At 33.3% G+C, this 26,779-nt stretch overlaps 2 protein-coding genes across 2 annotated transcripts in view; one reads left to right on the plus strand and one right to left on the minus strand.

Annotated features, from left to right (window-relative positions):
- LOC148308691 (uncharacterized) overlaps positions 1-26,779 on the minus strand; it is a 218,862-nt gene that overhangs the window by 111,617 nt on the left and 80,466 nt on the right. The gene's annotated exons all lie outside the window — the stretch shown is intronic.
- LOC148308693 (uncharacterized) lies at positions 2,596-8,815 on the plus strand. The gene is made up of 3 exons (XM_088261328.1): positions 2,596-2,847; positions 4,681-4,866; positions 5,439-8,815. Exons 1-3 carry the CDS (start codon positions 2,726-2,728, stop codon positions 5,545-5,547), a joined length of 417 nt encoding a protein of 138 aa, XP_088117454.1. The 5' UTR covers positions 2,596-2,725; the 3' UTR covers positions 5,548-8,815.

The following is a 26,779-nucleotide window of genomic DNA, read 5'->3' on the forward strand; positions in this document are numbered from 1 at the left end:
CAAAAACAAACTCGTGAAATTAAATAACTCATTTGTTTTTATGTATTTTTCAATGTACATATTTTAATAAAACTAAATAAGTATCATGTCCGCCTCCGTAGTGTAATGGTCAGCGCGCTCGGCTACCGTTCTGGAGGTCCCGGGTTCGATTCCCAAGGGGGGTAAAATAAATAGAAGTGATTTTTTCACTGTCATATTTATTTAATATTACCCTGGACTGGTACCTGTAGCGGAGGGCTGATCACCTTTCCTTTATGAGTAAACGATCAAGATAACACTGCGTTCATATGACGCAGTGCCCTATGCACCATTGGGTACGGATAAGGGTTTAAAAAAATAAGTATCGCAACTACAGGTATAATCTTTTGCCAGATTATGGAATACACTATTTTAGACATTTTGTGGAACAAACATAGAAAATGAACAATTTGACTGATATACCATTTGCCTGATATACCTTTGTCATTACACTACCGAGTTATGGAGGATATTTACATGTTTATACATAATCAACAAAATCCTTGTCACTTGTTATTTATCGTATGATATTTTGTATATCGTACTTTGTCTAGACTACTTTTCTTCCCACGGAAGTATTAATTTATACCAAATCTAGAAGCGGTGTGTGCAAAAACCTAAGGTTGATTATCACACCAAAGACCTTCAAATTATTGTATTTGTATCGAAAAAAATACTAGTTTTTTTTACATTCTCGATAAATCTAAAGTTATATGACTTAAATCTACAAAATTTGCATTATCGGTATCAACAATATCTCTAAATCCGACATGAATAATTCAATCTGTCGAGTTTAGACGACTGAGACACGTAGTTTTTGGCCTTGCTTTAATTTACTTTATTGAATTTCAAATGATAAATATAATTTTGCATTTTCTCTTATAAATATTTTAACTTTGAAAAAAAATACAATATATTGATATCTAAGTCTATAAATCAGGACAGATTCAGGGACGAAAAGCGGGCATCGCCCCCCGAAATTTGCATCGACTTGTTGTTCATTATTCTTAATACACAGACCAATGGTTGTTTATTTTTCGAACAGAATATTTTTTGCTCCTGATGATCGATATAATTGATAAAAAAATGACATACAACAAAAAGCCAAGGATTATTTATCTTTTTTTTTGTAAAACATTCCGTCCCCCTCCTTCTGAAAAGCTCATGGCTACCGTAGGTATACTTTTTAAACAAGTTTAAAAAATATTATTATTTGCATTTATACCCAGCCAATAAACAATGGCTTTTGTCTTATAGAACCGATAATATTATTGTTTCACACTTCAATTAAATTCAATTAAATTAAATTTATTTTCAATTAACATATACATTACAAACTAAAAAAATTAAAGCGTGTATAATAAATACAAACAAAAATCTAAAATATGCAAGAACTATTGCTAAAGGTGTAGAAGAATCCCGCTTCGGAAAACTACTTCAGACAAATGGAACAGATCAATATCCAATGAGATATTGTTCAACATAGCGGTATCTCTTCCTACAGGCATAACCATCGGCAGATTGGTCCTGTGTTTAGAAATGTGAAATAATTTATGCCGACGCTTTCTTAGGTAACTATCGGGAACATACAGACCAATGTTCCGGATAATTTCAGGATTATCGATCATACCGCGCAACAATCGATAAAAATGCGTAATCAAATACACATTCCTTCTAGTCTCTAAACTATTGTAGCCAAGCATACCCTGGAGAAACTCGGTCGGGTAAAGGCAATTGTGGAAGTCCTCACCAAAAAGTTACATTTCCAATATTTCACAAAAAAAACTTTAATGCAAATCAAATGTTTACTGTATTCTATCGAAATCTTAATTAAAGTTGCGACAAAACGTGAATAATTCTGTGTTGAGCCAATATGGAATCATTAAATTGCACCAAAAGGTAACAATTTTATAAGGTAGAATTCCTGATTACTTATAATAATTTTTAATGGAAATGTAACGTTTTGGTGAGGACCTCCATAATTGTTAAACAGGTGTCGCAGAAGAGTGTTTTTGCAATCTCTGTGTTGCGCTTGTTGCTGATACAGCTTTTTGCTCATAATGGTAAATTCAATATTCTACACTCACATTCAGATGAGGTAGATACTAGTAAAAAAAGGATTGATTGGATATGATTTAACGAACAAATGCGTTATTAGTTTTTTTATAAAGGTCATCTCACATTCACTATTTCTAACTACTCGTGAAAAAGCATTCAACGCCATCGGTCTTGCAACAGTGAAGACGCGCTCCGCAAATTTAGTGACCTGTTTAGGGAGCTGGTAAGATCACTTTGCCCATAGGAGTTTCTGTAGACGATCTAAGCGCGAGATGTCTGGAATACACAGCTCTTTTACATCCTCTGGAGCCATTTACGTATTGTAGACAGAGTGTATACTCATCCTTTTGGGAAAGTAAATTCGGCTGAAATAAATTTGCGTTTGAGAGCTGGAAATTTACATCTATCATACTTTGTTTGAAAATTAATGCAGTTCCTAAGTATATTTTAGGAAAGAAATTGTTAATATAACTGTCAACATTCGTATTTGGAATTCAATATTACGTGGAATTGTTTTGATGTTCTCTGCTTTATATTTTTACGTTTTCAACTCATTCACTTCGTCCGTCAATATTTGTTTACGAAAGTCAATAAAAAACTTACAATTAATTTTGTACATCTCGTCAAGTGATGTAATTAATGAGAAACGATGGCTACTCCTGGTGAGAAGGATATTATGGCGGTAAAGGCAGCTATCAGCGCCATTCGAGTTCAGAAGGTCAGAATCAAAAGGTGGCACGCTGATTGGGATTGGTTGTTTCCTGTTATAGAGTAGGTCGAGTTATGCCTTTCCTTTAAAATGCTCCACATAACTTCTCGGCCTTCCTCCTCTTCCTCACAACTATGTATGTAACACGACAGGAATGCATGCTACAGCGACCTTGGCGGATTTATAAGATTAAAGTAAAATTAAACTAACTACTAACTTATTTATTGGTTTGGCGTTTAATTTGTAGAACTCCATTTTAGTTTATGTTTTAATTTTAAATCAAACACAGATTTTTTTTTGAGTCAACTAAGTTGTATTTTATTAACAAAAACACATAAAAAATTATATTGTGACAATTGTTTCGCCTTGTTAGGGCATTATCAAACGTTGATAATGCCCTAACAAGGCGAAACAATTGTCACAATATAATTTTTTATGTGTTTTTGTTAATAAAATACAACTTAGTAGACTCAAAAAAATCTGTGTTTGATTTAAAATTAATACATAAACTAACTTCTAACCATCAGCCGGAAGGCAGAGAGGATGGAACGCCCCAACAATCTGTCTATTGAAATAAGAAATAATAATGTAAAATAAAAATAATTCAATAATTCGGGTTTGGATCTTGCAACCAAATGTGGTCTCTGCTAAATAAAAGCTTTCGAAATCGAATCTTAGATGGTTGTTTTGAACTCAAACATGGAACGTCATGAGATGGATCATGTATGTATGACTTCCAAATAGGTAGAATTGGTGAATGTTACACGTGTATAAAGTGATCACCAAACCAAGTCTACGACGGCCGTAAGCTCTGTAAATACTAGCATTGAGATGTCAAAAACATACCCCTATTCTTCTTCATCTATATTGAGATGTCTTTCATAATTTGAAAAAGTGATTTTATCAAACACCGCGCGTAATCTCACCGAGAAATTGTATTTTTATCCTTTCGCCTTGTAAGGTACACGAATGGTTTGGACCGTTAAAGTTTAGACGGAGGTGCCATGCCTCGAACGTTCCCCCTTCATTTCAAATTGAGCGAAACACGGTTTCTTTGGTAGGCGCTTTACCTAAAAAGCTTTTAGCAAAAACGGCCTGAATTCGATATTGGATTCGCTCGATAAATAGCTTTTCATTCGACGGGGGATAAAATCCCGGGTCAATATTCATAGCCAGTTCACGGTCTCGGGCTTTCGGCGTATCGTGTTTCGTGGTTGAAACTTACCGCGGAGAGCGCCGTGAAAAATGCTTTTAACGCGGTATCGGATGATAAAGTGGTCCGAAGGTCGTGATACTATCGGTGACAGAATTGTCACCAAAAAATCATTTTATAAAATGGTTTACTTAAGAATGAAAATTCGATATGTCTAATTGTCCATGTCGGCACAAGGATGCGCATTACCGGTTTTTTGGTTAACAGGTTTGTCGGTAAATATGGCTGAATTCAATTACCGAGTTACCGGTTAATATAATTTCAATATTATAAGTTTCTCTATGATCGTATTGCCTGCAAATTACGTTAGGTGATATTGTATTTTAAAGTGCAAATTACTTGGTATGAAATTTTGAACAGTTTTAATATTATTTATTATATCAGACACTGGATTATTCAACCTACAAATGAGATGTCGATATTTTAGCTATCTCAACATGTTATGGAACATTTATCGTTCATGAAATAAGATGGAAATCTAAGCATCGCAGGGCTTACGATCTGGCATTTGGCTGGCTTAAGCGATCACTTTATAAAAATGTTCGATAATGGGCAGAATGGTGAACGTTACACAAGTATTGTCGTTTTGTGAGTTCCCCTGTTTTCTCGAACAACACAAGTGGATAGAGAAATACGATTAAATATTAGAAGGGTAATGACCTTGAATATTACTTTGTTTTAGGGATCGTCGTCTGGCTTATAAGAAGGCCAAAGATGAAGCTAGGGCCAAGGGGTGGAGGGGAGGTGGCAGGGAAGCTATAAAGGTCAGGGAAGATGATGTCGATGAAATTCGTACCTACGTGGATACCAGAAAACTACCCCCTATTCCTCAAACGAATATGCGGAAGATCGGATGGATTAGTGCAAGGTTTGCAATGCTGTATTATTATCCTAAATAATGTATACGACAGTCTTCAAACTGCAGACTAAAATGTATAAGAATATCAGAGAAAAAATGGGTTAGCACCTTATGATATCCATACATCTCGTTTGCAGGGATTTCTTTTTTGAAAACAGTGCAATAAATTAATTATTTCATTAATTGATTCGGCAGTCACTTTGTGGTAAAATCTATCCATTTTTAATTAATACGGTGTGTGTAAATGATGCAGAATGCATCGAAACACGTGTCACAGTAGAGTTTAAGAAATAGTGGTATTTACTAAGTAAAACATGAATTGAAAATAAATGAATTATTGTTTATGACAATCAATAAAAAATACTCTCACAAATCCATCCTTATTTCGCTAATTCGAATTGTGTTGCGAGAAGAAGACATTCAAATGGCGACCGGTTATAGGCGTTGATGTTCAATCACGTGTGTGCAACCACGAGTGTGCAATTACGTTATGAGTGGCATATGTGTTGCGACAAAGGTTTGAAAATTTACTTTGCCAAATATGATAAAACAACAAATTAATGTCGTGTGTTTTATTTTAGTCCAGAATTCAAATTGGAGAAGTACGTTGCGTGGCGGTTAAGGATTCCTTTGAAAGCTCCAGAAAGTTGGGAAAAACCGGGATTCGATTGTTTTGCAAAAAAACAATAAATAACTTAAACGGTTTTTTGACATCTCCACATAGACGAAGAAGAATGTGGAAGTCTGGGTACTAACAGAGCTTTCGACCGTCACAATCCTTGGTGAAGTGATCACTTATGTTGAGATGTCAAAAAAGAATGTAAAAATTACTCCTAATTGAAGATTATCCTGATTTGTGAACAAATGTTTGGACACACTCAAAATATTATAAATAACTGGTCAAATTATAAGCTGAAATAAATTGAAAATCATAATTTCAAGCGTTTCTCAAGTATGTGAATCAATTAATAAGTGTGTTAATCCAGGATTCGGACCACACATATAAATAAAAAGGGTTTCTGCTTATTAAAAGCTTTCCTCATTCCACTATAGATGACTATGGTGAACTCACGCATACTGTGTTACGAGTTTGATCAATGTATCTAGAAATTTTAAATTTTTTAGTAGTGTGTTTGTCAATCATGGGTAGAATTGGAAAATGTTACGTGTGTAAAGTGATCACTTAACCAAGCCTGTGACGGTCGTAAGACTTTATTATTCTTCTGTATCTATGTTGCGATGTCAAAAAATAATAAGTATTTGGACAATGTTCTCAAGAAATAACTTAATCGTCGGCCTTGAAGGACGTTTACAAATAAATTCGTCTTAGAAGCGAAGTCGACTTTAAAATAAACATATTTGCCTTAATTTACAAGTAGAAATGGTTTGTATGATTTTGTTTTAATTTTAATTTTGTTTGAATGATTTTGTTTTAATTAATTTTATTTATGAAAGTTATAACCGAATCTTTAAGCATAATGGGTATCAGTCGTTAGTTTCAGAAATTATTCATCCAATATAAATTTGGTCTGATTTTATTTCACAAAAAATATAAAATGAGTAGGTATGTAACTAATGTTATCGGGTAATTTAATAATATTGGATGCCATTGTTTTAATATTTGAATCATAAAGATATATTCAATACTAATAAATTTGATAAATTATATCTCTATTTTCATCTTAAATAAATCTTTATGGAGTTGCACCTGACTTAAGGCCCAGCATTCTTCAAGTCGCATTCATTACACCGGAGACTACCGGAGAGGTCACTTGTCTGCTAATGCCCGATTTTTTTAAAGAATGTACATACTTGTATTGGATATTTTTTAGAATATATTCAAAAACTCTTTTCTTTTCAAAACCATTAACTATTTCAAAGAAAAATTCAATGTAAAAACGGTGTTTTAAAAAAAATCTATTACGTAAAATGTTACCTGAATTTATATAAAATAAAGTTTGCGACACAACGAATGCTGGGCCTTAAATGAGGAGCAAACAAATTATATTATGTAATCTCGCGACTCGAGGCTTGATTTTTTTCGCGTTAGTTAAAAAAAATATATTATTGGGGCGTTATTTTAGTGCATTTATGAAATTTCCTGAAATTGTTTGTATTTACTGTACTGCTCCAAGTATTATGGAGATTAAATTAAATATTTTGATTTTGTTCAATCAATATTACCCCTAACATCAGAGTGATAACGATAAAGAATTTCTTTTAATGTTTATACATGTCCGCCTCCATAGTGTATAGTGTCAGCACGCTTGGCTACCGTTCTGGAGGTCCCGGGTTCGATTCCCAGGAGGGGGTAAATGAATAAAAGTGATTTTTTCACTCTAATATATATTCAATATTGCGCGAGAAAGAATGAGAATAAGAAGAATACTAAGCGAAGGGCTGATCACCATTCCTTCATGTGTTAACGATCAAGATATCACTGCGTTTATATGATGCAGTGCCTTATGCACCAGTGGGGTGCGGACAAGGGTTTGAGGAAGAAGAAGTTAATACATGCATATAAATATCAAAGAATGAAAAATGGACCAGCAATTATGCATGAATACAGATGTTTTTAATGGTACGAATAAATTTTGATTAATACTTTTCTCTGTAAGTGCACTGCCTCATACTTTTTAGTGGTTTTAAAAATAGATGTAATATTAAAAATATGTAATCTGACAGCAATAACGCGTAAATTAACACAGCTGCCGTTGAATCAACAACTTTTGCGTGTATTCTTCTGCAAGGGCATATGCATTTTTTCTATCAAACCTCAAATCGTTTACGAGTGATTTAAGCTCTTACAAACGAAATACATTGAAAACAATATAAATCAATAACAATAATAATAATTACACACTTTCCTTATCATTCATCGTTCACATTGTGTAAATCCACTTTAATAAGCACTAATTTGTGACTACCGTTTTAAGAGTAGTCATTCCATCATCAGGACATTAAACGGTCTGAAATTTATATCATAATAAAACTTTAATGACCTGATGATGGAATGATTATTCCGAAACCGGTAGTAACGAATAAATGCATATTTAAGTGGTATTACACAAAGTGAACGGTGAATGATAAGGAGAGTGTTATATTACCATACCACAAAGTCAACAATGCTTTTAATATAATAATAATGAACTGACAGAAATGATAATGTTAAATAAACTATTCGGGCTACATTAATTAAATCTGGACAGTAAAAATTATTGTTATCTTAAATGCAATTATGAAATGAATATCATATACACACATATATACATTTTTGTATATGGGTATCCTTCGATTAGTTCGACACTCGAGAAACACGGCTTTCAATTAGTGCGAAAGATATTAGATTCCAGCTCACATTTTTTTTCTTTTTCATGTAACAATGATATACCATACTTGTACGTTAACAACTTTATTGAAATTGACAACTGATGAACATGTGTATGCTAGAACAACGAACAAATATACATAATGTTTTGTGATGTCATTACGTTACACCGAAATGAGTGTGTGTGTGTGTGTGTGTGTATTAATATGTATTTAATGTTTTTTGTTTCTTTCTTTAATTAAAAATAATAATTTATTGTGGAATACTGATTTATTATCATTAGTTTAAAGTGTAGGTATACATAGCCCGCCTCCATTGTGTAATGGTCAGCACGGTCGGCTACCGATCTGGAGGTCCCAGGTTCGATTCCCAGGGGGGGTAAAAAAGTAGTAATAGTAAAAATAAGTGATTTTTTCACTGTAATATGTTATTCAATATAACCCTGGACTGTTACCTGAAGCGCAGAGCTGATCACCTTTCCTTCGTGTGTTAACGATCGAGATAACACTGCGTTTATATGATGCAGTGCCCTATGCACCATTGGGGTGCGGATAAGGGTTTGCATGAATGAATGAATACATAGTAGCATGACCAAAAATTGTACGTGGTAATTTTTTTTATTTAAACTAAATTTTGAAAATAAATAAAATTATTTAAAAATATCGTTTTATTTATTAATTATCTCCTAAATTCGGTGTTATTTATATTTTTCTATTAAGTACTTTCTTCATCGTTGTTGAGATGTCAAATGTTTTGTGAACAAGGATTTTGACTCACCCAAAATATTGTGACTCCATTTTATAATGGCGGTTGTTTAAAAAACGTGACTACGCGAGTTGGCAGTAGGTGTTTTTTAAAAAAAAAACATATTACATACATAAGTCATGTATATAACATTCCCGATGAGTAATTTCTATTTCTCATTTTGTATACCAGATAAGTGCTGCTCCATATTAGTTTCTTTCCCCCTTTTTTGTAACGATATGAAGAATGACAAATAAATGACGAATGACGTTTGAAAAAAAATCGATGGACGTCTTTTAAGAGTTTGGCATAATTTTATTTGTATCTTTTGACTTCAACTGCACAAAGTGAAATAAAATAATACTCACGTCTCAAATTTGTGAAAACTTTTTTTGCCACGTTTGCCTGTTTGTAACTAGTATTAATAGTAAGGGAGATGAAAAGCAATTGAGATGGTAAAGGCACATGGGATGTAGAGAACCTAAATATATTGTTAACCAGGTGATCGCCATGGATCTTCTTCGAAAGACATCTAAAGAAAAATCAAAAAAATCATGGATGGTACAAAAAGATAACATGATTTTCATCTCACCAATAGATGTCTCTAGTGAAGTTCTAGTGATTCAAGAATAATGTTTCAAAATTGGTTAATATAAATAGAACTTCCAAGAATTTGAGTAGTGTGGTTGTCAGTAATGGGTATAATTGGTGAATGTTACACGTGTGTAAAGTGATCACTTAAACCAGCCTATGACGCTCGTCAGCCCCGTTAATGCCCAGACTTCCATATTCTTCTTCATCTTTGATGAGATGTCAAAAAAAAAAATTCGAAGGCTAACCTAGGTGATGTTGTATATGATAGAAGGATCTACAACCTGAGGACGAGGAGAGCTGACCCTAACAGTCTACAAAGACGATGGGAGCAAGGAGGAAGAAGAATGTGTAATTAAAATAACAGCGGATTAATAATTCGTTCCAGAATCTTACTCGTTAAGCGAAACATTTTTTGTTTTGACTGGCTCGAAAGTCTCGGCTCACAAGTGAACGTCGTAAAAAAAGGACTTGCCCTTTCTCTGTAACTCGTTATGCGAAACATAGCTCGTTAAGGGTGAAAAATTTTCACTTTTTTTTGCTCGTTATGCAAATTACTCGTTAAGAGAGGTTCCACTGTATTTTCCTATGCAGATGTGTGGCGCCTAGCGGAGTAATGACGCGTATTCAATGGCCCGCAAATTCGCGGCTAATACAAAAATAGCGTTGCCAGGTTACAACTCTGACAATACCGGATAGTGCCGTATTAAAATTTTCTTATTTGTGTGTAAGCGTACATTACAGTGAAAGGGATAATAGAACTATCTGACGTAATTGATTGCGCACAGTCCTTCAAACTGTGTTTCGAGTAGGTACCTACAGTATACGTACGTGTGTATGCTCATATACCTATGCCTGTGTACGAGAATGCACAGTATTAATTTTTTTTATACATATTTAATATGATTAAAGAAAACACTTGTTTTTTACCAATGAGTTTTATTAAAGACTACATGTTTCAGAAGTTAAACTTCCATCATTCAGGTCTGTATAATAACTAATATAATATTATACAGACCTGAATGATGGAAGTTTAAGTTCTGAAACATGTAGTCTTTAATAAAACTCAAGTGGTAAAAAACAAGTGTTTTCTTTAATCATTGTAACATGTCTTACCACAAAGTTAATGCCGAAACAATAAATAACTTATTTAATATGGTTACATAATTTTTTGTTCATAATTTCATTCATTTGCTAGACATTTATACATTTGAAAATATTAAAATTAGTAACGCTGTTCTCTCCAATAAAGAGACTTAACTCTTGTGCTTGGAAAAAGACTGAAACTCATTGTTTATAGTTTTTGCCTGATAGTGACACAATTGATTTTTATTATTATTTATTTTTTGTGTGTTTATTTCCAATATACATGTAAGGCATTAAATTAATTTAAAAAATTTTAATTTTTTTTTATATCTGTAGGAAGGTTTGTATTTGGTTCCCAATATGGTTGGAATTGTTTGGTATCGCATTTTGGTATTGTTAAGTGATTTTGGTATATCAAAGATAAACTGTATTTTAAATTCAAATATTTTCGCCCTTTAATAGTTGAAAAAATTGCTGTTTTTTTGTGAGAATGGATTCTACTTTTGTAACTTTATAAAAGGTTTTTTTTCTTTATAAAATGACTTTAATGATGGTTCTCTGAACGTTTTATCTACACTTTTTTGCCAACCACTGAAATACCTGTACTATGAAAATACTCGTATGCATAAAATCCGGATCGTAACCAAAGGAATTTATTTCATAAAGCTCATTTTTGGACTCACAAAAAGATAGTTCGGGATACCAGGTTTATAACGTAAACCATATTGGCATTCGACATCATTTCCATAGAGGCAAAATACATTCTTAAAAGTGTAAATAGAAAGACTTGCGCAAAGGCCGACCATAGATTTTTTTTCCGACAAGCTAAGATTACATTATATCAATTTATTAATGTTATTCTTCTTCAAACCTTATTCGCACCCCAATGGTGCATAGGGCACTGCATCATGCAAACGCAGTGTTATCTTTACCGTTAACACATGACAAAAAGGTGATCAGCCCCTTGCTTCAGGTATCAGTCCAGGATTATGTTGAATTAATATTAAATCACTTATATTTGTTTGACCCCCTTTCTGGGAATCGATCCCGGGACCTCCAGAACGGTAGCCGAGCGTGCTGACTATTACACTACGGAGAGGGAAACGGCTTATGTAATACAGAGAAGAATACCAGTAGTAGATAATTTGTGAGATATGGCTAATATTTATTGAACTAGTAGTACCTACTGTTTTCAATAGCATTTACTAACCGACGGTATTTTTTAAAAAATAATTATGATATATTTCGAAGTTGAATTTTGATGATGTTAACAAAGTATAGGACTCAACGCAGCATCTAAAAGGCGTCCAAGGACTAATGAGAATGACCTCAGATTAAATCAGATAACAGGAAGCTAGAACAACGAATGACAAGTGACCTCGAATGTTTTAACAACGCGCAACGCTTGCACTCGTTTAACGCTAATTCGACCAAGATTCGAACAACTAATGCGCCGTCCAATAGGTAGGTAGGGATATTCAGTACCAAGAAGCCGGTGTCAGATAACAAATGAAATGTTCAAGATCACCACATGTTTGGAGGATAAAATAACGGTTTTGGACGATACGACAATGTTTCTCCGGTCAGCTGTTGGAAGATATTGTTTCAGCACTTTGAGTGTGTTTAAATCTGTAACGAGCCTATGACCAGGGGCGTGCTTTCCATATAGGCAGAAAAACAGTGCCTGTCTTAACTTACCCGCGTGACATACACCCTTAAAAAATGTGTAAAAAAAAATTATACTATTTTTTTTCATTTCTTGCCTTTCAATAACTCTTTTCATTTCAAAACATAAAACATTTCGAAGAAAAACTTATTTTTTCAGTGCAAAAACGATGTTTTAAGGAAAAAATAAATTACATAAAATGTTACCTGGATTTAGAGAAAATTAGGGTTGACGACTTCACGAATGTTGGGCCTCAAGGTTTCAGGTTTAAATTATAGAAATACAAGCAATCGTTCTTTCTATAGATGTAAAGTAAAAATTCAACAGCGTACAAAGTGATCACTTACACCAGCAAATGACAGATAGTCAGCCCTATTTATACCCATACTTCCATTTTATCATCTTAATAATATCTGAAGAGACCGTATCTGTAAGCATTTAATCAAAATGTTAATAAGGGCATCACGGCTGTCCAAATTTAAAACACAGTAAAGGACATTTTTTTGTAGTAGTTTTTTTTTGCATTTTTGGACTAAGTAGAATCTACTTAGTCCATAAATGCAAAAAAAAACTACTACAAAAAAATGTCCCTTACTGTGTTAAATTTGGACAGCCGATCAATCCAGTGTTTGCGTAAAAATATGAGAACAAATTTCAAACGCAGTTATAACTTTTGATAATGACTACTATCTATTTTTATAATCCTAACTGTCCATCAAACCTCGTCCCTTAGTATTTCCCTCTACCTCCTTCCCTAAACTCCTTTTTTTTGCCGTCCTTATTATCATCAATTTGTACATTACGTTTTTTTTTTAAATATTCAAATACTATCTACCCTCTGATTGCGAACAGCTATTTAAGGTATCAAACGTTTTAACCTATATCACAAGTCTGTTTTTGGTCGGTTGAATGATATTGATATTTAGCAATAAGCCCGAGCCCGCCCGATGTACATATTTCTTTTTTGTACATGAAGTTTTAATAAATAAATATTGTGTTTACAACATTTAGAGTGTCTCCAAACACTAGTTCAAAAAATATAGATTATCTCCAATCATAGAAGATAATCCAGATTTGGGATATTTTCTGGCGTTTCTCATGTATGGATTATACACAATCCAGGATTTGGACCTCACACACGAATGAAAGAGTTTCTGCTCAATAAAAAAGCTTCTTCGTCTCACCAATAGATGTTTCTAGTGAAATTCTGAGTGATTCAAGTACAATGTTTCGAAATTGGATCAGATATACATATACTGTATGGAATTCACAAAAATTTAAGTCAATTATAGGTAAAATTGGTGAATGTTACCCGTGTGTAAAGTGATTTATTAAACCAGCCTATGACGGCCGTAAGCCCCGTAAATGTCCAGACTTCTATATTCTTCTTCATCTATGTTGAGATGTCAAAAAACAACATGATAAATAATGTGTGTTCTAATTTCAATGTCTTTTTCTTCAAACCCTCATCCACACCCGATGGTGCATAGGGCACTGCATCACATAACCGCAGTGTTATCTTGATCGTTAACACACGAAAGAAAGGTGATCAGCCCTCCGCTTCAGGTACAAGACCAGGGTAATATTGAATAAATATTAGAGTGAAAAAAACACTTATTTTTATTCGCCCCCACATGGGAATCGAACCCGGGACCTCCTGCACGGTAGCTAAACGCGCTTACCATTACACCATGGAGGTGGACAAAAATAGGACAAAATTCAATGTAGGCTACATAAAAGTTGGAGCGCCTCGCGTCCACAAGACATCTCCATCCAGCGATTGGTAAGGCAGGTGGTATATTTATAGTTATCATGGTTACAGTACTCGGCCTAAAAGCGGGCAGCGATACCAATAAATTGTGTGCATCCGAAAATCAAAGTGTAACGGATCGATAAAGTCCATGCCAAATCGTGAACTTAGCTGTATCATTTTTATTGTCCAGTCGGATTCTAATGGCAACCGGAAGGGGGCCTTTAACAAATCGAAATTGAGCGCGTAGTGGGGCCATTTTGGATCGATGTTTTCACGCGGACCGTAGCTAATTTCCTACCGTTATAATCTAGGGCCACAATGAACCCAGCGCTTCTGAATCTGTGCGCTCCTCACCGCGGCGCTTTGTTAAATATTTAACGAGACGCTTATACACAGTACATAGTTTACAGGAGAGCCATTTATGGCCCAATATACGGTAAATAGCAACTTATTTTATTTATTTGTTCGGGAATTGTACAGCTTTACATAAATTAAAAAAAATAGTTAAATAAAAAATAATAAAGCCAATTTAACAATTCCACATTTATGTTATAATTTCTTGGATGTTTTTCTCAGAGACTTTGTGGTACATTTTATAAACTTTATAAAACTAAACAACTGTGTTTTAACCATTTTAGCTTTCGGAAAAAACAAGTGGATTAAAATCTAGAATTGCCTAACAAATTTTTTGACATTCAAAATATTGCAAAGAGACAAGATAGTTTGACGTCATAACTATTGACATGCACCGTGGCTTAGTTGGTTCGACGCTTGACTACTCTAAACATCTCGTCACGGGTTTGATTTCAGTGAATTGAAAGATTTCTTTTACATTGGTTCAGACTGAGGTATGTGATTAAAATCGAAGATTTTTTCTTAATTTTGTGTAGATTCGAAAAGTTTAAGAACCTGCGCGATAGCTGAACGTATCATTTCCTTAATTATGTGGTTCGTTTCGTATAAAAGCTCTACCATAAAATTATGTCATGTCAGATTTTCAAACGTTGACGGATAATTTGCATGATTACATCTCGATGACATTAAACTTTAACCTTTAATGATATGAGTTGGCCATGTTTAGTATTTATCAAACAAAAGCAAAATTTTAAAAATATTGAGACCATACTCGCAATAATAATATTCAGTTAGCTACCGGCAATGCACATAGCCAGACGATAGGTTTTTTTAGAATACGTATTGAATTTATTTTTTAGAATATGTATTGAAAAAATATATAAATAACTTTTTCAACTAATTTTTTTCAAAACATTTGTTTCAAAGAAAACCTTATTTTTTCAATGCAAAAGGGTGTGTTAAGAAAAAAATCTATTACGTAAAATGTTACCTGGATTTAGAGAAAATTAGTTGCGACCAATATTACCTAAAAAAAAAATTCTTTAGCCACCCTTATTAATTCCTCTCCTTTCCTTCTCCTTCCTGCTAAATCTATTATTTTTATATAATACCCTTTTTTGTTTAATCTCTGAATGTTGTTTAACAGTTTTATAACATAAATGTGAAATTGTTTAATTGGCTTTTTTAACGTAACTATTTTTTGTTAATGTAATGTAATGTTTATTATTGTTAATGTAATTATTGTTTATCATATAATTTTTTATATGTAAACTGTACAATTCCCGAATAAATAATATAAAATAAATAAATAAATATGGGTCCTTATAGATGTTTGGGATAAAAAATACACCCGTATGTCTACAATTCAATCTCTATATATTATTCCAAAACAAAATTACAAATCGATGATAATAAGGAAAGCAAAGGAAAAAGGGAGTTTAGGGTAGAACGTAGGGGGAAGAAGTAAGGGAGGAGGTTTGATGGACTGTAAGGGTTCTAATGATATACATATATTAATGTCACGTATTGACTAAATAAAATAGATTCCAATCAAGCAACTTGTTTCATTTCTCTAACTAACTAACTAACTAACTAAGCATCACGCCGCTTCTCCCCACGGGTAGGCAGAGAGAATAGAACGCCACACCAATCTTTCTTCGCAAACGCCTCTTCGCCTCTTCCACATTCATACATCTCCTCAAACATACCAGACGATTATTTTGACTCCTAACCCCACCGCTTCCAAGTTTTTGACATACCTGATCGTGCCAAGTTTTCTCAGTCTTCCTCTGCTCCTTTTTCCAAACACACTTGCCTCATGAATTTCTTATACACTCGTTCCACGTGCACAAACCATCTCAACACACCTTTCTTAATTATTTCTATAATGCTTATCTCAGCTGTGCGTTCCCTCCTCATTTCACTGTTCGAAAATCTATCATACATCGTTTTGCCGCACATTCGTCTAAGAGATCGCATTTCGGCTGCGTAAAGTCTACTTTCATCCTTCTTTTGCCAAATCCATGCTTCATTTCCGTGCATACGGATTGGAATCAGGACTCCGTTGTGTACTGCCAGTTTACCTCTCGGGGATAGGTTTTTCATTTCTCGCATGAGTAAAAAGGAGCGCCGCGGTGGAACAACCGACGCAGAAACATATAAAAAGACCATTTTATTACTAGGATTAATATGATTGTTGCAATTTCATTCACAAACTCGTATTGTTGACAACAACAATAAACTCCACATGCGGGGTAAGGTAAGGCCCCTTTATAGGACATAATAACGTCTGACAGTACTCTCATACCTCGCTATACGGCCGCTCTTTATACGGCATTTCGCTATAACGGCCCTCTTCAATTAAGGCACGTTTTCGATTTACGACCTAAAATGTTTCGCTATAACGGCAAAAAAAAAAACTTTTTTCGATGTCGATATATCTGCGAGTACATATTGCTAATCTCGATGAACACTCTCCTGCTATTTCCTTGGACAATTTTTTAAGCCAGGCCCATCCTCACCAGCTAAAAATGATGACGGCAGTGATCTGCAGGTTACCATTTCTTCATCGTCTTCAGATTAAAGCCATTTAAAAATTAAATGTATATCCATACATACATAATTTTTATATACACATACATATATTTTATGCAACATGAAGTTGTTTAATTTTGTTTATCGATTATTGCTGGGTTTTGGAATCTGTTATTATTTTATGTACAAATGTGTGTACTTGTTATGTGTATATTTTTATTTAAATGAAATAAAAAGATAACATTCATTTTGAATGATAAACCATATTACATATTTAACAAATTTCGAACCGATCCCATTGAATTTGTATTAGAATAATTGATTTCTTATACGGCTTTTCGCTTTGCGGCCAACTTTCGTGGAACGTATCTAGGCCGTAAAGTGAGGTATGGGTGTATTCACAGGTGAAGGACCCCTCCTATATTGCCTTCATTTAGGGGAGAGACAAGTGCCAAAAGATGGCAGTTTTATTAAAGTCCAGGGTAATTTTAAATAAATAATAAAGTGAGAAATCACTAATATTTATTTGACCCTCCTGGGATTCGAACCCGGGACCTCAAGTACGGTATAGCTGAGTGTGCTGACCATAATACTACGAAGGCGAAGGTAGAGTTATTGTATTGGTTTTTATGATTTAATCTAACTTTTAAAAAAAACTGTGCAAGCTGAATAAATCCCGAACAAATAAAATACAATGATATCAGAAAAATTTATAACACGTTTGAAACACCCATCGCTCACTCCTTTCAACAACGTCATATATCAAAAATTGTAAATTTTCAGTTGTGCATGTTTTCGGAATAAAAGTGGCATATTTTTCACTTAATATTTACCCGCTACAGGGCAGAAAGTGTTGTTTTTGCATTTTGGATAAAAGGTATTGTTTAATTATTTTCTTAAATATTATAAATATTTTTCAAATGGAGAAAAAACATTTAGGTTTTACCTAAAAACATCTGTTGCACAGTAAAAGTTCAATAAGTGGCTTGATATTTATTTTTAATACATTTAATTATATTTTTTAACTTTAAAAACGACCTGCTGAAAAATCAATTTTTTTGATATATGACGTTGTTGAAAGGAGCGAGCGATATGAAGAGGTGCTCACCAAAACGTTACATTACCATTGTAAATGATTTTGAGTAATCAAGAATTCTAGCTTGTAAAATTTTTACGTTTTGGTGCGATGAAATGATTTCATACTGGTTTGACACAGGATGGGTGACGTTTTGACGCAACATTTATTAAGATTTCGATAGAAAGTAAACGAACAGATTTGCATTTTAAGGAGTTTTGTGCAATATTAGAAACGTAACATTTTTAGTGAGAACGTCCACATTTCAGTCCAAAGCGCTATCAGCGGTACAAGCACTCATTTGATTGAATCGCGAGCGAGCGCAGTCGCTATTGTCCATTTAATAAGGCTTTTCAATTGACTGCACTCCGCAATTCAATACATTATATTTTGTCGACTAATTGATCAATGCACTTCACTGGTATTATGGTTTAAGGCCCAGCATTCGTTATGTCGCATTCCACTGGAGAGGTCACATGTCTGCTCACGCCCGATATTTTCAAACATTTTCTATTAGATATTTTTTTGTTTTTTAGATTATACTTGTATTTAGGAAAAATAATTTTTTTCTTACTCCTTACCTTTCAATAACTCTTTTCTTTTCAAAACCATATAATTGTTTCGATTATTTTTTTATTTTTTCGATGCAAATACAGTGTTTTAAGGAAAAAATCAACTACGTAAAATGTTACCTGGATTTAGAGAAAATTAAGTTGCTACTTAACGAATTCTTTCTAGCTTTCGACTTGTAGAATTTCAGCTATACTGGCATGAATGATATTTTGGACTCTACACATATGGTCTGCTTCTGTGGTATAATGGGTGGCGTGTTTAGCTACCGTGCTGGAGGTCCCGGGTTTGATTCCCAGAGGGGGGTCAAATAAATATATGTAATTTCTTCACTCTAGTATTTATTCAATATTACCTTGATCTGATCACCTTTCCTTCATGTGTTGACGACCAAGATAACAGTGCGTTTATATAATGCAATGTCCTATAAACTATTGGGGTGCGGATAAGGGTTTGAAGAAGAAGAAGAAGAATACATAATGTTATAACTCGGTACAGATAAACTTTTTGTTTTTATTGTGATAGGACCATCGACCTAAGAGCGTTAAATTGTATGTAACCGGAGTTACCCGACCCAACTAATGGTGGACATTTATTTAATCCAATAGAACTACTTAACTCTTATCTAATGAAACTATCTAGGGGCGTTTGTGCACTCCACGGAATTTCGTCCGGCACTTGATAAAACGATGATTGGCTTGTGCTTTTGTCCATCTTTCTTCGGATAGGTGCTCTTGATCGGCGCGTCAACACGTTGCGCGTAAATTCTATCACGCTAAACTGTCATAGTCGCTTTTATTTTTCCTGACTGCCGGTCGGTAAAATTCCGTGTAGTGGACAAACGCCCTAAGAGTGCGTCGAACATGACGAAGGAGTACTTCGTATCGTTTAATGTTATATGAGGAACGAACTCTGAATGAATTTATTGTCTTAAATTCATGAATAAAAACATTTGGTATTCTATTGCACTGGATTGAATTGATACTGTTGACCGTATTCAATGGCGTTTTGCTAGACATTTCCTTTATACAGTATGATAAATGAACTTTTTATGAATTTATGTAACATCATTGCATTCATGCATATATAAGTGTACAACTTACGCTGCAGGCGGATTACGAAATTGTTAGTAAACTCAAATGGAAGAATCGCTGATAGTTTTGATGGCACTGATTAATTTTAGTGAAAATATATTACACATTTAATGCATACAATTATTCATTTTACCATTATTTTTTTCGATATCTCATCAAAGATGAAGAATAATATGGAAGTCTGGGCATTTACGGGGCTGACGATCGTCATATTCTGGTTTAAGTGATCCCTTTACACACGTGTAACATTCACCAATTCTACCCATTATTGACAACCACACTTCCCAAACTCTAGTGAAGTTCTAGTGATTCAAGAATAATGTTTCAAAATTAGTTCATATATTATATATAGAACTTCCAAGAATATGAGTAGTGTGGTTGTCAATAATGGGTAGAATTGGTGAATGTTACACGTGTGTAAGGTGATCACTTAAACCAGCCTATGACGGTCGTCAGCCCCGTAAATGCCCAGACTTCCATATTCTTCTTCATCTTTGATGAGATGTCAAAAAAAAGAAAACAACTCCTGTAATTGGATATAATCCAGATTTGTGAACAAGTCTTTGGACACACTAAAAATGTTGTACATAAAATTATTACTTTTATATGTTTTTACAAAGATGTTTGTAATGTTAGTATATAATCACTCATCGAGATTTTTATTTCGAGACGTACCCGTCTCTTCGTTAGAGCAATCACTATTGTCTCGTTCACAAATGTCAAATATGATTGACGTACGACACCATTTGCGGAAATTATAACATATTCCGATAGGGTCATTAATTTTGTGCTACCTTGTAGTTACATTACTGTTTTGAATAACTCAATGACATTTTACGATTTACATTTTACAATTCAGACGAAAAAAAACGCGCTTTATTTGTACATAAATTATTAAGATTTAATTAGAGAACCGAATACTGGTTCTTGGTTATTTATTTGATCACATGCTGAATGACGTATCACATGTGCGTATTTTGGCTCCATACGCATAGTCTTTGTTGAGCCGAAATACTTGAATAGAAACATAATACAGTTACAAATATATATTTTATTTGAAAAAATTAATACCACAAATATCAAAGATGATATTTTATTTATTGTTTCGACATTAACTTTGTGGTAAGACATGTTACAATGATTAAAGAAAACACTTGTTTTTTACCACTTGAGTTTTATTATAGACTACATGTTTCAGAAGTTAAACTTCCATCATTCAGGTCTGTATAATAACTAAAATATAAAATATAAAATATAAAATTGTTCTATAAATAAGGAGAGGGGAAAGTAAGGGGAAGGGGTTAGTCAAGGTACGGAGTTTGAAAACAAAGGAAAAATGGAAAGCAAAGGTGAAGAATTTTGAAACAATATATTATTCAATAAATTATTATTAGAATTTAGGTTTTTTTGGATTTCTAAATTTTCAAGATAATTCATAATTTGGCCTTTATAATAATTTTAATTTATGAGAGTGAAATACTAACCCCTTCCTCTTACTTTCCCCTCTTCTTATTTATAGAACAATTTTATATTTTATATTTTAGTTAATATACAGACCTGAATGATGGAAGTTTAACTTCTGAAACATGTAGTCTATAAAAAAACTCAAGTGGTAAAAAACAAGTGTTTTCTGTAATCATCAAAGATGATAATTCGAATCCTTTGACGTACATACAACAAATGTTTTAAAAATAGAAATAGGATTACATAGAAAAGTAATCAAAATATATAATTGGTTCATAAAATTGTCAGGATTTGAATATAAAATTGATATCTCCCAATATATGGAAGTGAAACATGCACTTGGCACAAGAAGGATGAAGACAGGCTGAATTCAGTCGAAATGCGATCTTTCAGACGAATTTGCGGCAAAACGATGTACATATGATATATCGCTTACTCCTTTCAAAAACGTCATATATAAAAAAAAAACTTGATTTTTCAAGAGATCGTTTTTAAAGTTTAAGAATATAATAATATGTATTAAAAAATCAAGCCACTTATTGAACTATTTACTTTTAACAGATCTTTTTAGGTAAAACCTGAAGGTTTTTCCTCCATGTGAAAAATATTTAGTATATTAAAAAAAATAAGTCAGCAATACCTTTTCTTTAAAATTCAAAAACAAAACTTTCTGTCCTGTAGCGGGTAAATATTTAGTTAAAAATATGCCGCTTTTGCTGGGATATAGTACATTTTCTGGGCATTCCAAAAACACGCAAAACAGAAAATGGTCGATTTTTTGATACATAACGTTTTTGAAAGGAGTCAGCGATATGTTTTAGGGGTGGAATAAGTAAAGAATGCAAGACTGAGATATGTATTATTGATAAAATTAGGAAAGGCGTTTGGAGATGGTTTGGACATGTGTAACGAATGAGTGAAGACTCAAATTTACTATGCGTATGTAGTTGGAGATAGGAGCAGAGGAAGGACCGAGGAAAACTTGGCATGATCAAGTTTGTCAAATACTTTAAAGTGGTTAGGTCAGGAGTTGGTATAATCGGTGCATATGTATGAAGAGACGTTATAAAATGATGTGGAACGCATTGAAACACGTGTCACCCAAGCTCTTTTGCCTAGCGGCCATAATATTTTGAATTTTGTTGAGTAGACAGTGTTTTAGTATTAATCAGTCTTGAAAAAGAAGCTGTTAGCTTCGAAACCGATAGACATCATAATTTAGTTGTAATAAAATATTTTTAGTGATTTTAAAATACAGTTATATTTTAATTATAAAATGGAAAATCGAAAAGTTATTGTTTCAAATATAAATTATATTTTATTCTTATTTTGAAGTAAAATTTAAATTAAAAGTGGATGGATATTACCACAAAGTCAGTGAATGAAATCCGTATCTAGAGTTTATTTTCAGCTCGCTAACAAATCTGTCAACAAATTAAAGTGACATTTCCAATATGGTATCGTATTTCTATCTACGAGTATCGTTTTCAACATGATAGAAATAGTTTATTATCGTGTAAGAAACTAAATTGGAAGCGTCAATCCATCGAACTCGAAGCTTGATGAGTTGGTGACGTGCCACGGTATAGGGACCATGGAAATCGATTAGGAATTAGTTTTTAATTACGTTTTATTTTCTAGAACAACATTTTGCGTTTTATTCAGACTATAAAAGTCTCATTTTTATTATTAATTTTAATAATAAGTACAATTATATATTTTATTCTAAGTGATTTTTTATAACAGCATTTTTTTTAAAATTGTATTTATTGCCTCCAACTTACATCAAATTAGTAAGTAACAAATGAAAAAATAATTCAACTATTATTTTTGACATCTCATCATAGATGAATGTCTGGGATTTACAGGGCTTATGACCGTCATAGGATGATTTAAATGATCACTTTACACACGTGTAACATTCACTAATTCTACCCATGATTGACAACCACACTACTCAAATTATTGAAACTTGTGAATGTATTGATCAAAATCGAAACACAGTATGCGAGAGTTCACCATAGACATCTGTGGTGGGATTGGGAAAGCTTTTATAAAGCAGACTCTTTCATTCGTATGCGAGATCCGAATCCTGGATTATTCACATACTTGAGAAACGCTAGAAAACTTATTTTTATTTATTACTCTAGCTTATAATTTAACAAGATTTTGAGTGCGTTCAAATTCTTGGTAACAAATCGCTCACTCCTTTCAACAACGTCATATATCAAAAAACTTGATTTTTCAGGAGATCGTTATTAAAGTTAAAAAATTTAATAAAAAATACAAAAAAATTAATATCAAGCCATTTATTGAACTTTTTACCGTGACACAGATTTTTTTTAGGTAAAACCTGAAGGTTTTTCTCCATTTGAAAAATATTTAGTATATTTAAAAAAATAATAAAACAATGCCTTTTCTTAAAAAATGCAAAAAACAACACTTTATGCCCTGTAGCGGGTAAATATTAAGTTAAAATTATACCACTTTTGCTGGGATGTAGTACATTTTTTGGGCATTCCGAAAACATGCACAACTGAAAATTGACGATTTTTGATATATGACGTTGTTGAAAGGAGTGAGCGAAATGTCAAAGATAATGTAAAAAACAATTCTTAATTGGAGATAATCCAGATTTGTGAACAAGTATTTGGATACACTTAAAATGTTTTTAGTTCCACTATGTATTTATGTTATTATATAAATGTTCTTAGTTCCACTATGTATGTATGTACATTCACATTTCTTTGTTCGGGATACAAAGCTTCCATTAAATTAATGGTAAAAAGAGATTGAAAGAAATTTAACCTCTAAATGCATAACGTTGGTATTCTGAAACAACAACTTCACATCAGTTGAAACATCCTTTAGTCGCCTAGAATTGTTATAATTTACACTGTTACATATTCATCACACACATATGTACATATTACAATTAAGTCAGCCTTTTATAACTTGATGGCGCTGTGAGTACTTTATTGATGTTTACTTATTGTTAACGATTTTTTTACTGAAAAAAAATCATGCATTTAAGGATAAACACGTGATTTAAATTATCGAAGCGAGTGTTTTTGCCTAGAATTTTCACTCATGAATTACATGAAATTATAGTAACGTTAAACATAAAGAGTAATTCCACTCAGGAGTAGGCATAGGCTATGAAACTTATAAAGTTGAAGCCTGAGTAGAGACATGATAAACGGTGTTGCATAAGCCGTAGCTAGATTTCAGGGTCATTTTGACGTGAGGTAATTCAAAATTTTTTTTTTATCGATTTTGTATAACAATGGGCCGCAAGATCTATTTAGAAAAAAACGTTTGAAAACGGAGTACGCGTGTGCTCTCTCATTGTGACATTAATTAGTTGGGCGTCCGCCATGTCAAAATAAATCAGTCATTGTCAGCAGCAGAGGTGGGGCAAACCATCATCACCATCGTCGTCATCGTCAATGACTCACTTGTGGGAGTGATTGCACATAGAAATACATTATTTTTACGTTTTCAATGAGGATTTGTACATATTGGGTCATGTAAAAAGTCTGTGCGGTTTTTTGGTACATTTTTTAACTAAATTTTGGAAAAAACACACACACACAGTTTTCGAAACTTGTTGTGAGTATTGAAATAATACTGAATAAGTGGTATTATAAGTGTTATTTTTTTAAAATAATCACTTAATTTTATAAGCTTAATAAAATGAAACAATCTTGTTTTTAACCACTTTTTCATTGGTAAATTTTTTATCCAACCGGTTCCGAGAAGAACCTTGTCCAATAACCATTTTTACCACTAAACCATGTTTAACTCTGATGATGGCATGTCGAAACCGGTTGGAGAAAAAAATGTCCCGATAAAAAAGTGTTTAAAAGTTGTTTTATTTTTACAAAGTTTAGAAAATGTGCCACAAACATTATTAACAAATTTTATATTAAAAAAGTGGAGTGGCTCAAATAAAAAAACGTGAATACCGTACAAAGCTTGCAATTCGCGCACGCTTGTCTTTTACATAATTTCATTATCGCGATCTCTACATCGCCCTGGTCGGTCGGAATAGCTATTTCGGGCCCGTATTTACGTAATCCACCCTGCCGAGAATAGGTAAGTCCGTTCTCACGATCTGGCTGAGACGGGTCACCGGACGTCCCGCCGACTCACGGTCATTGCAGGCCACGGAATTATCAGGGTGTGCATTATTGCAATTTAAACATTAAAAAAAATAGTATCATTTTTTTTTCTTAAGCTGAGACAAATTTTAATTCGTGCATTACATTTTGTTGGTTTGAAAATAAGTCTGCGGATTTTACTAACAGATAACATAATTTGTATTTTTATACATATTTATACCTTGACACAAACACGATCTTTTGATATATTATTAAATACTTATTTTTTTTATACAAAAAATATTTAGTAGCAATGTTGCATTTATCTGGTAAATTGTGAGTGAATTTAATAAGCAAAACAGAGTGAACATTTTCGTCATATTTTTATTTTATTTTTGTGAAGGTGAATGCAATGGTCCGTAGTGTAATGGTCAGCACGCTCGGCTACCGTACTGGTAGCCCCAGCTTCGATTCCCAGGGAGGTGTACATATAAGCGATTTTTCCACTCTAATATTTATTCAACTATATCCTGGACCTGGTACCTGAAGCGGAGGATTGATCACATTTCCTTCATGTGTTAACAACGAGATAATATTGCGTTTATAGGATGCAGTGCCCTTTGCATCATCGGGTGCGAAAAAGGATTTGAGGAAGAAGAAGAAATGTTGCAATATACCACAAGCTCACAAACAGTTATGTGCTGCGATGAAGCCTTAAAGCAGAGTCAGAAATGGTCCGTCAAATTTAGTTGAATTGAATTTTCATAAAAAGACGAGTGCTATAGACTTTTAATTGATACCGATTATCATAGTGTAACACATAGCAGAGAAGCTGAAAGTATTGCATATATACATACATTAAAAACCACGTAAAACATCTTACTAACCAAAAAAATCTGGATATATAGATATGCTTCCTAAACGCAATGCTAATGTCACATTTTTGAAACAGATGATTAATGGAGATGAAAAACGGGTTATTATAATAATATCGTAGACTAAGCAAGGTGAACCCGCATCAACGATGTATGTATCAATACAAAATAAGGCTGACATCCATCGGACAAATATCGTGATATCTCAGTTTTTGCTCGTTAGTTTTTGTAATCAACTGTAGTTTTCGAAACTAGTCGTGTGTTATGAAAAAATAATAATAAGCGGTATTATAAAAGTGTTTAATTTTTAAAATAAAGCATTAATAATTCAGCTAAGATGTGGGTTTGAACATTAGCAGCTCTGAATATTACTGCTAACATGAGTTTTTGTTTTTCCTGAAAAAACCCTTTGGGGGTTTAAAATTACGCTCCGAGCTAATTGTGCATACAGATGCCTCATTAGGGTATATTGACATGTTACAAAGTTTAGGAGCGCTGCGCTAAAAAACCACATATGGCCCTTTTGTTCTATGTATACTAAAATGAGTACTACTCATGACGACGCGGACGCATTACTTCCGCACTTCCTTCCACACCGGATGTTTTTTTCAGGTGTTCGACATATGTACTTATCATCGTTGCTCTCTTCTCTATACACAAGTACCCGAAGGGCATCTATGTCTT

This window comes from Brachycentrus maculatus, unplaced genomic scaffold (assembly GCF_059751285.1).
Source record: "Brachycentrus maculatus isolate JH-2025_06_01 unplaced genomic scaffold, ASM5975128v1 h1tg000153l, whole genome shotgun sequence".
Classification (NCBI taxonomy): Eukaryota; Metazoa; Arthropoda; class Insecta; order Trichoptera; family Brachycentridae; genus Brachycentrus; species Brachycentrus maculatus.

What these genes read in the sequence shown, in the direction of transcription:
- LOC148308693 (XM_088261328.1), top strand. Translation starts at nt 2,726, where the DNA reads ATGGCTACTCCTGGTGAGAAGGATATTATGGCGGTAAAGGCAGCTATC. An exon ending in TGGTTGTTTCCTGTTATAGA is followed by an intron (nt 2,848 to 4,680) that starts GTAGGTCGAGTT and finishes ACTTTGTTTTAG; the next exon opens with GGATCGTCGTCTGGCTTATA. An exon ending in ATCGGATGGATTAGTGCAAG is followed by an intron (nt 4,867 to 5,438) that starts GTTTGCAATGCT and finishes GTTTTATTTTAG; the next exon opens with TCCAGAATTCAAATTGGAGA.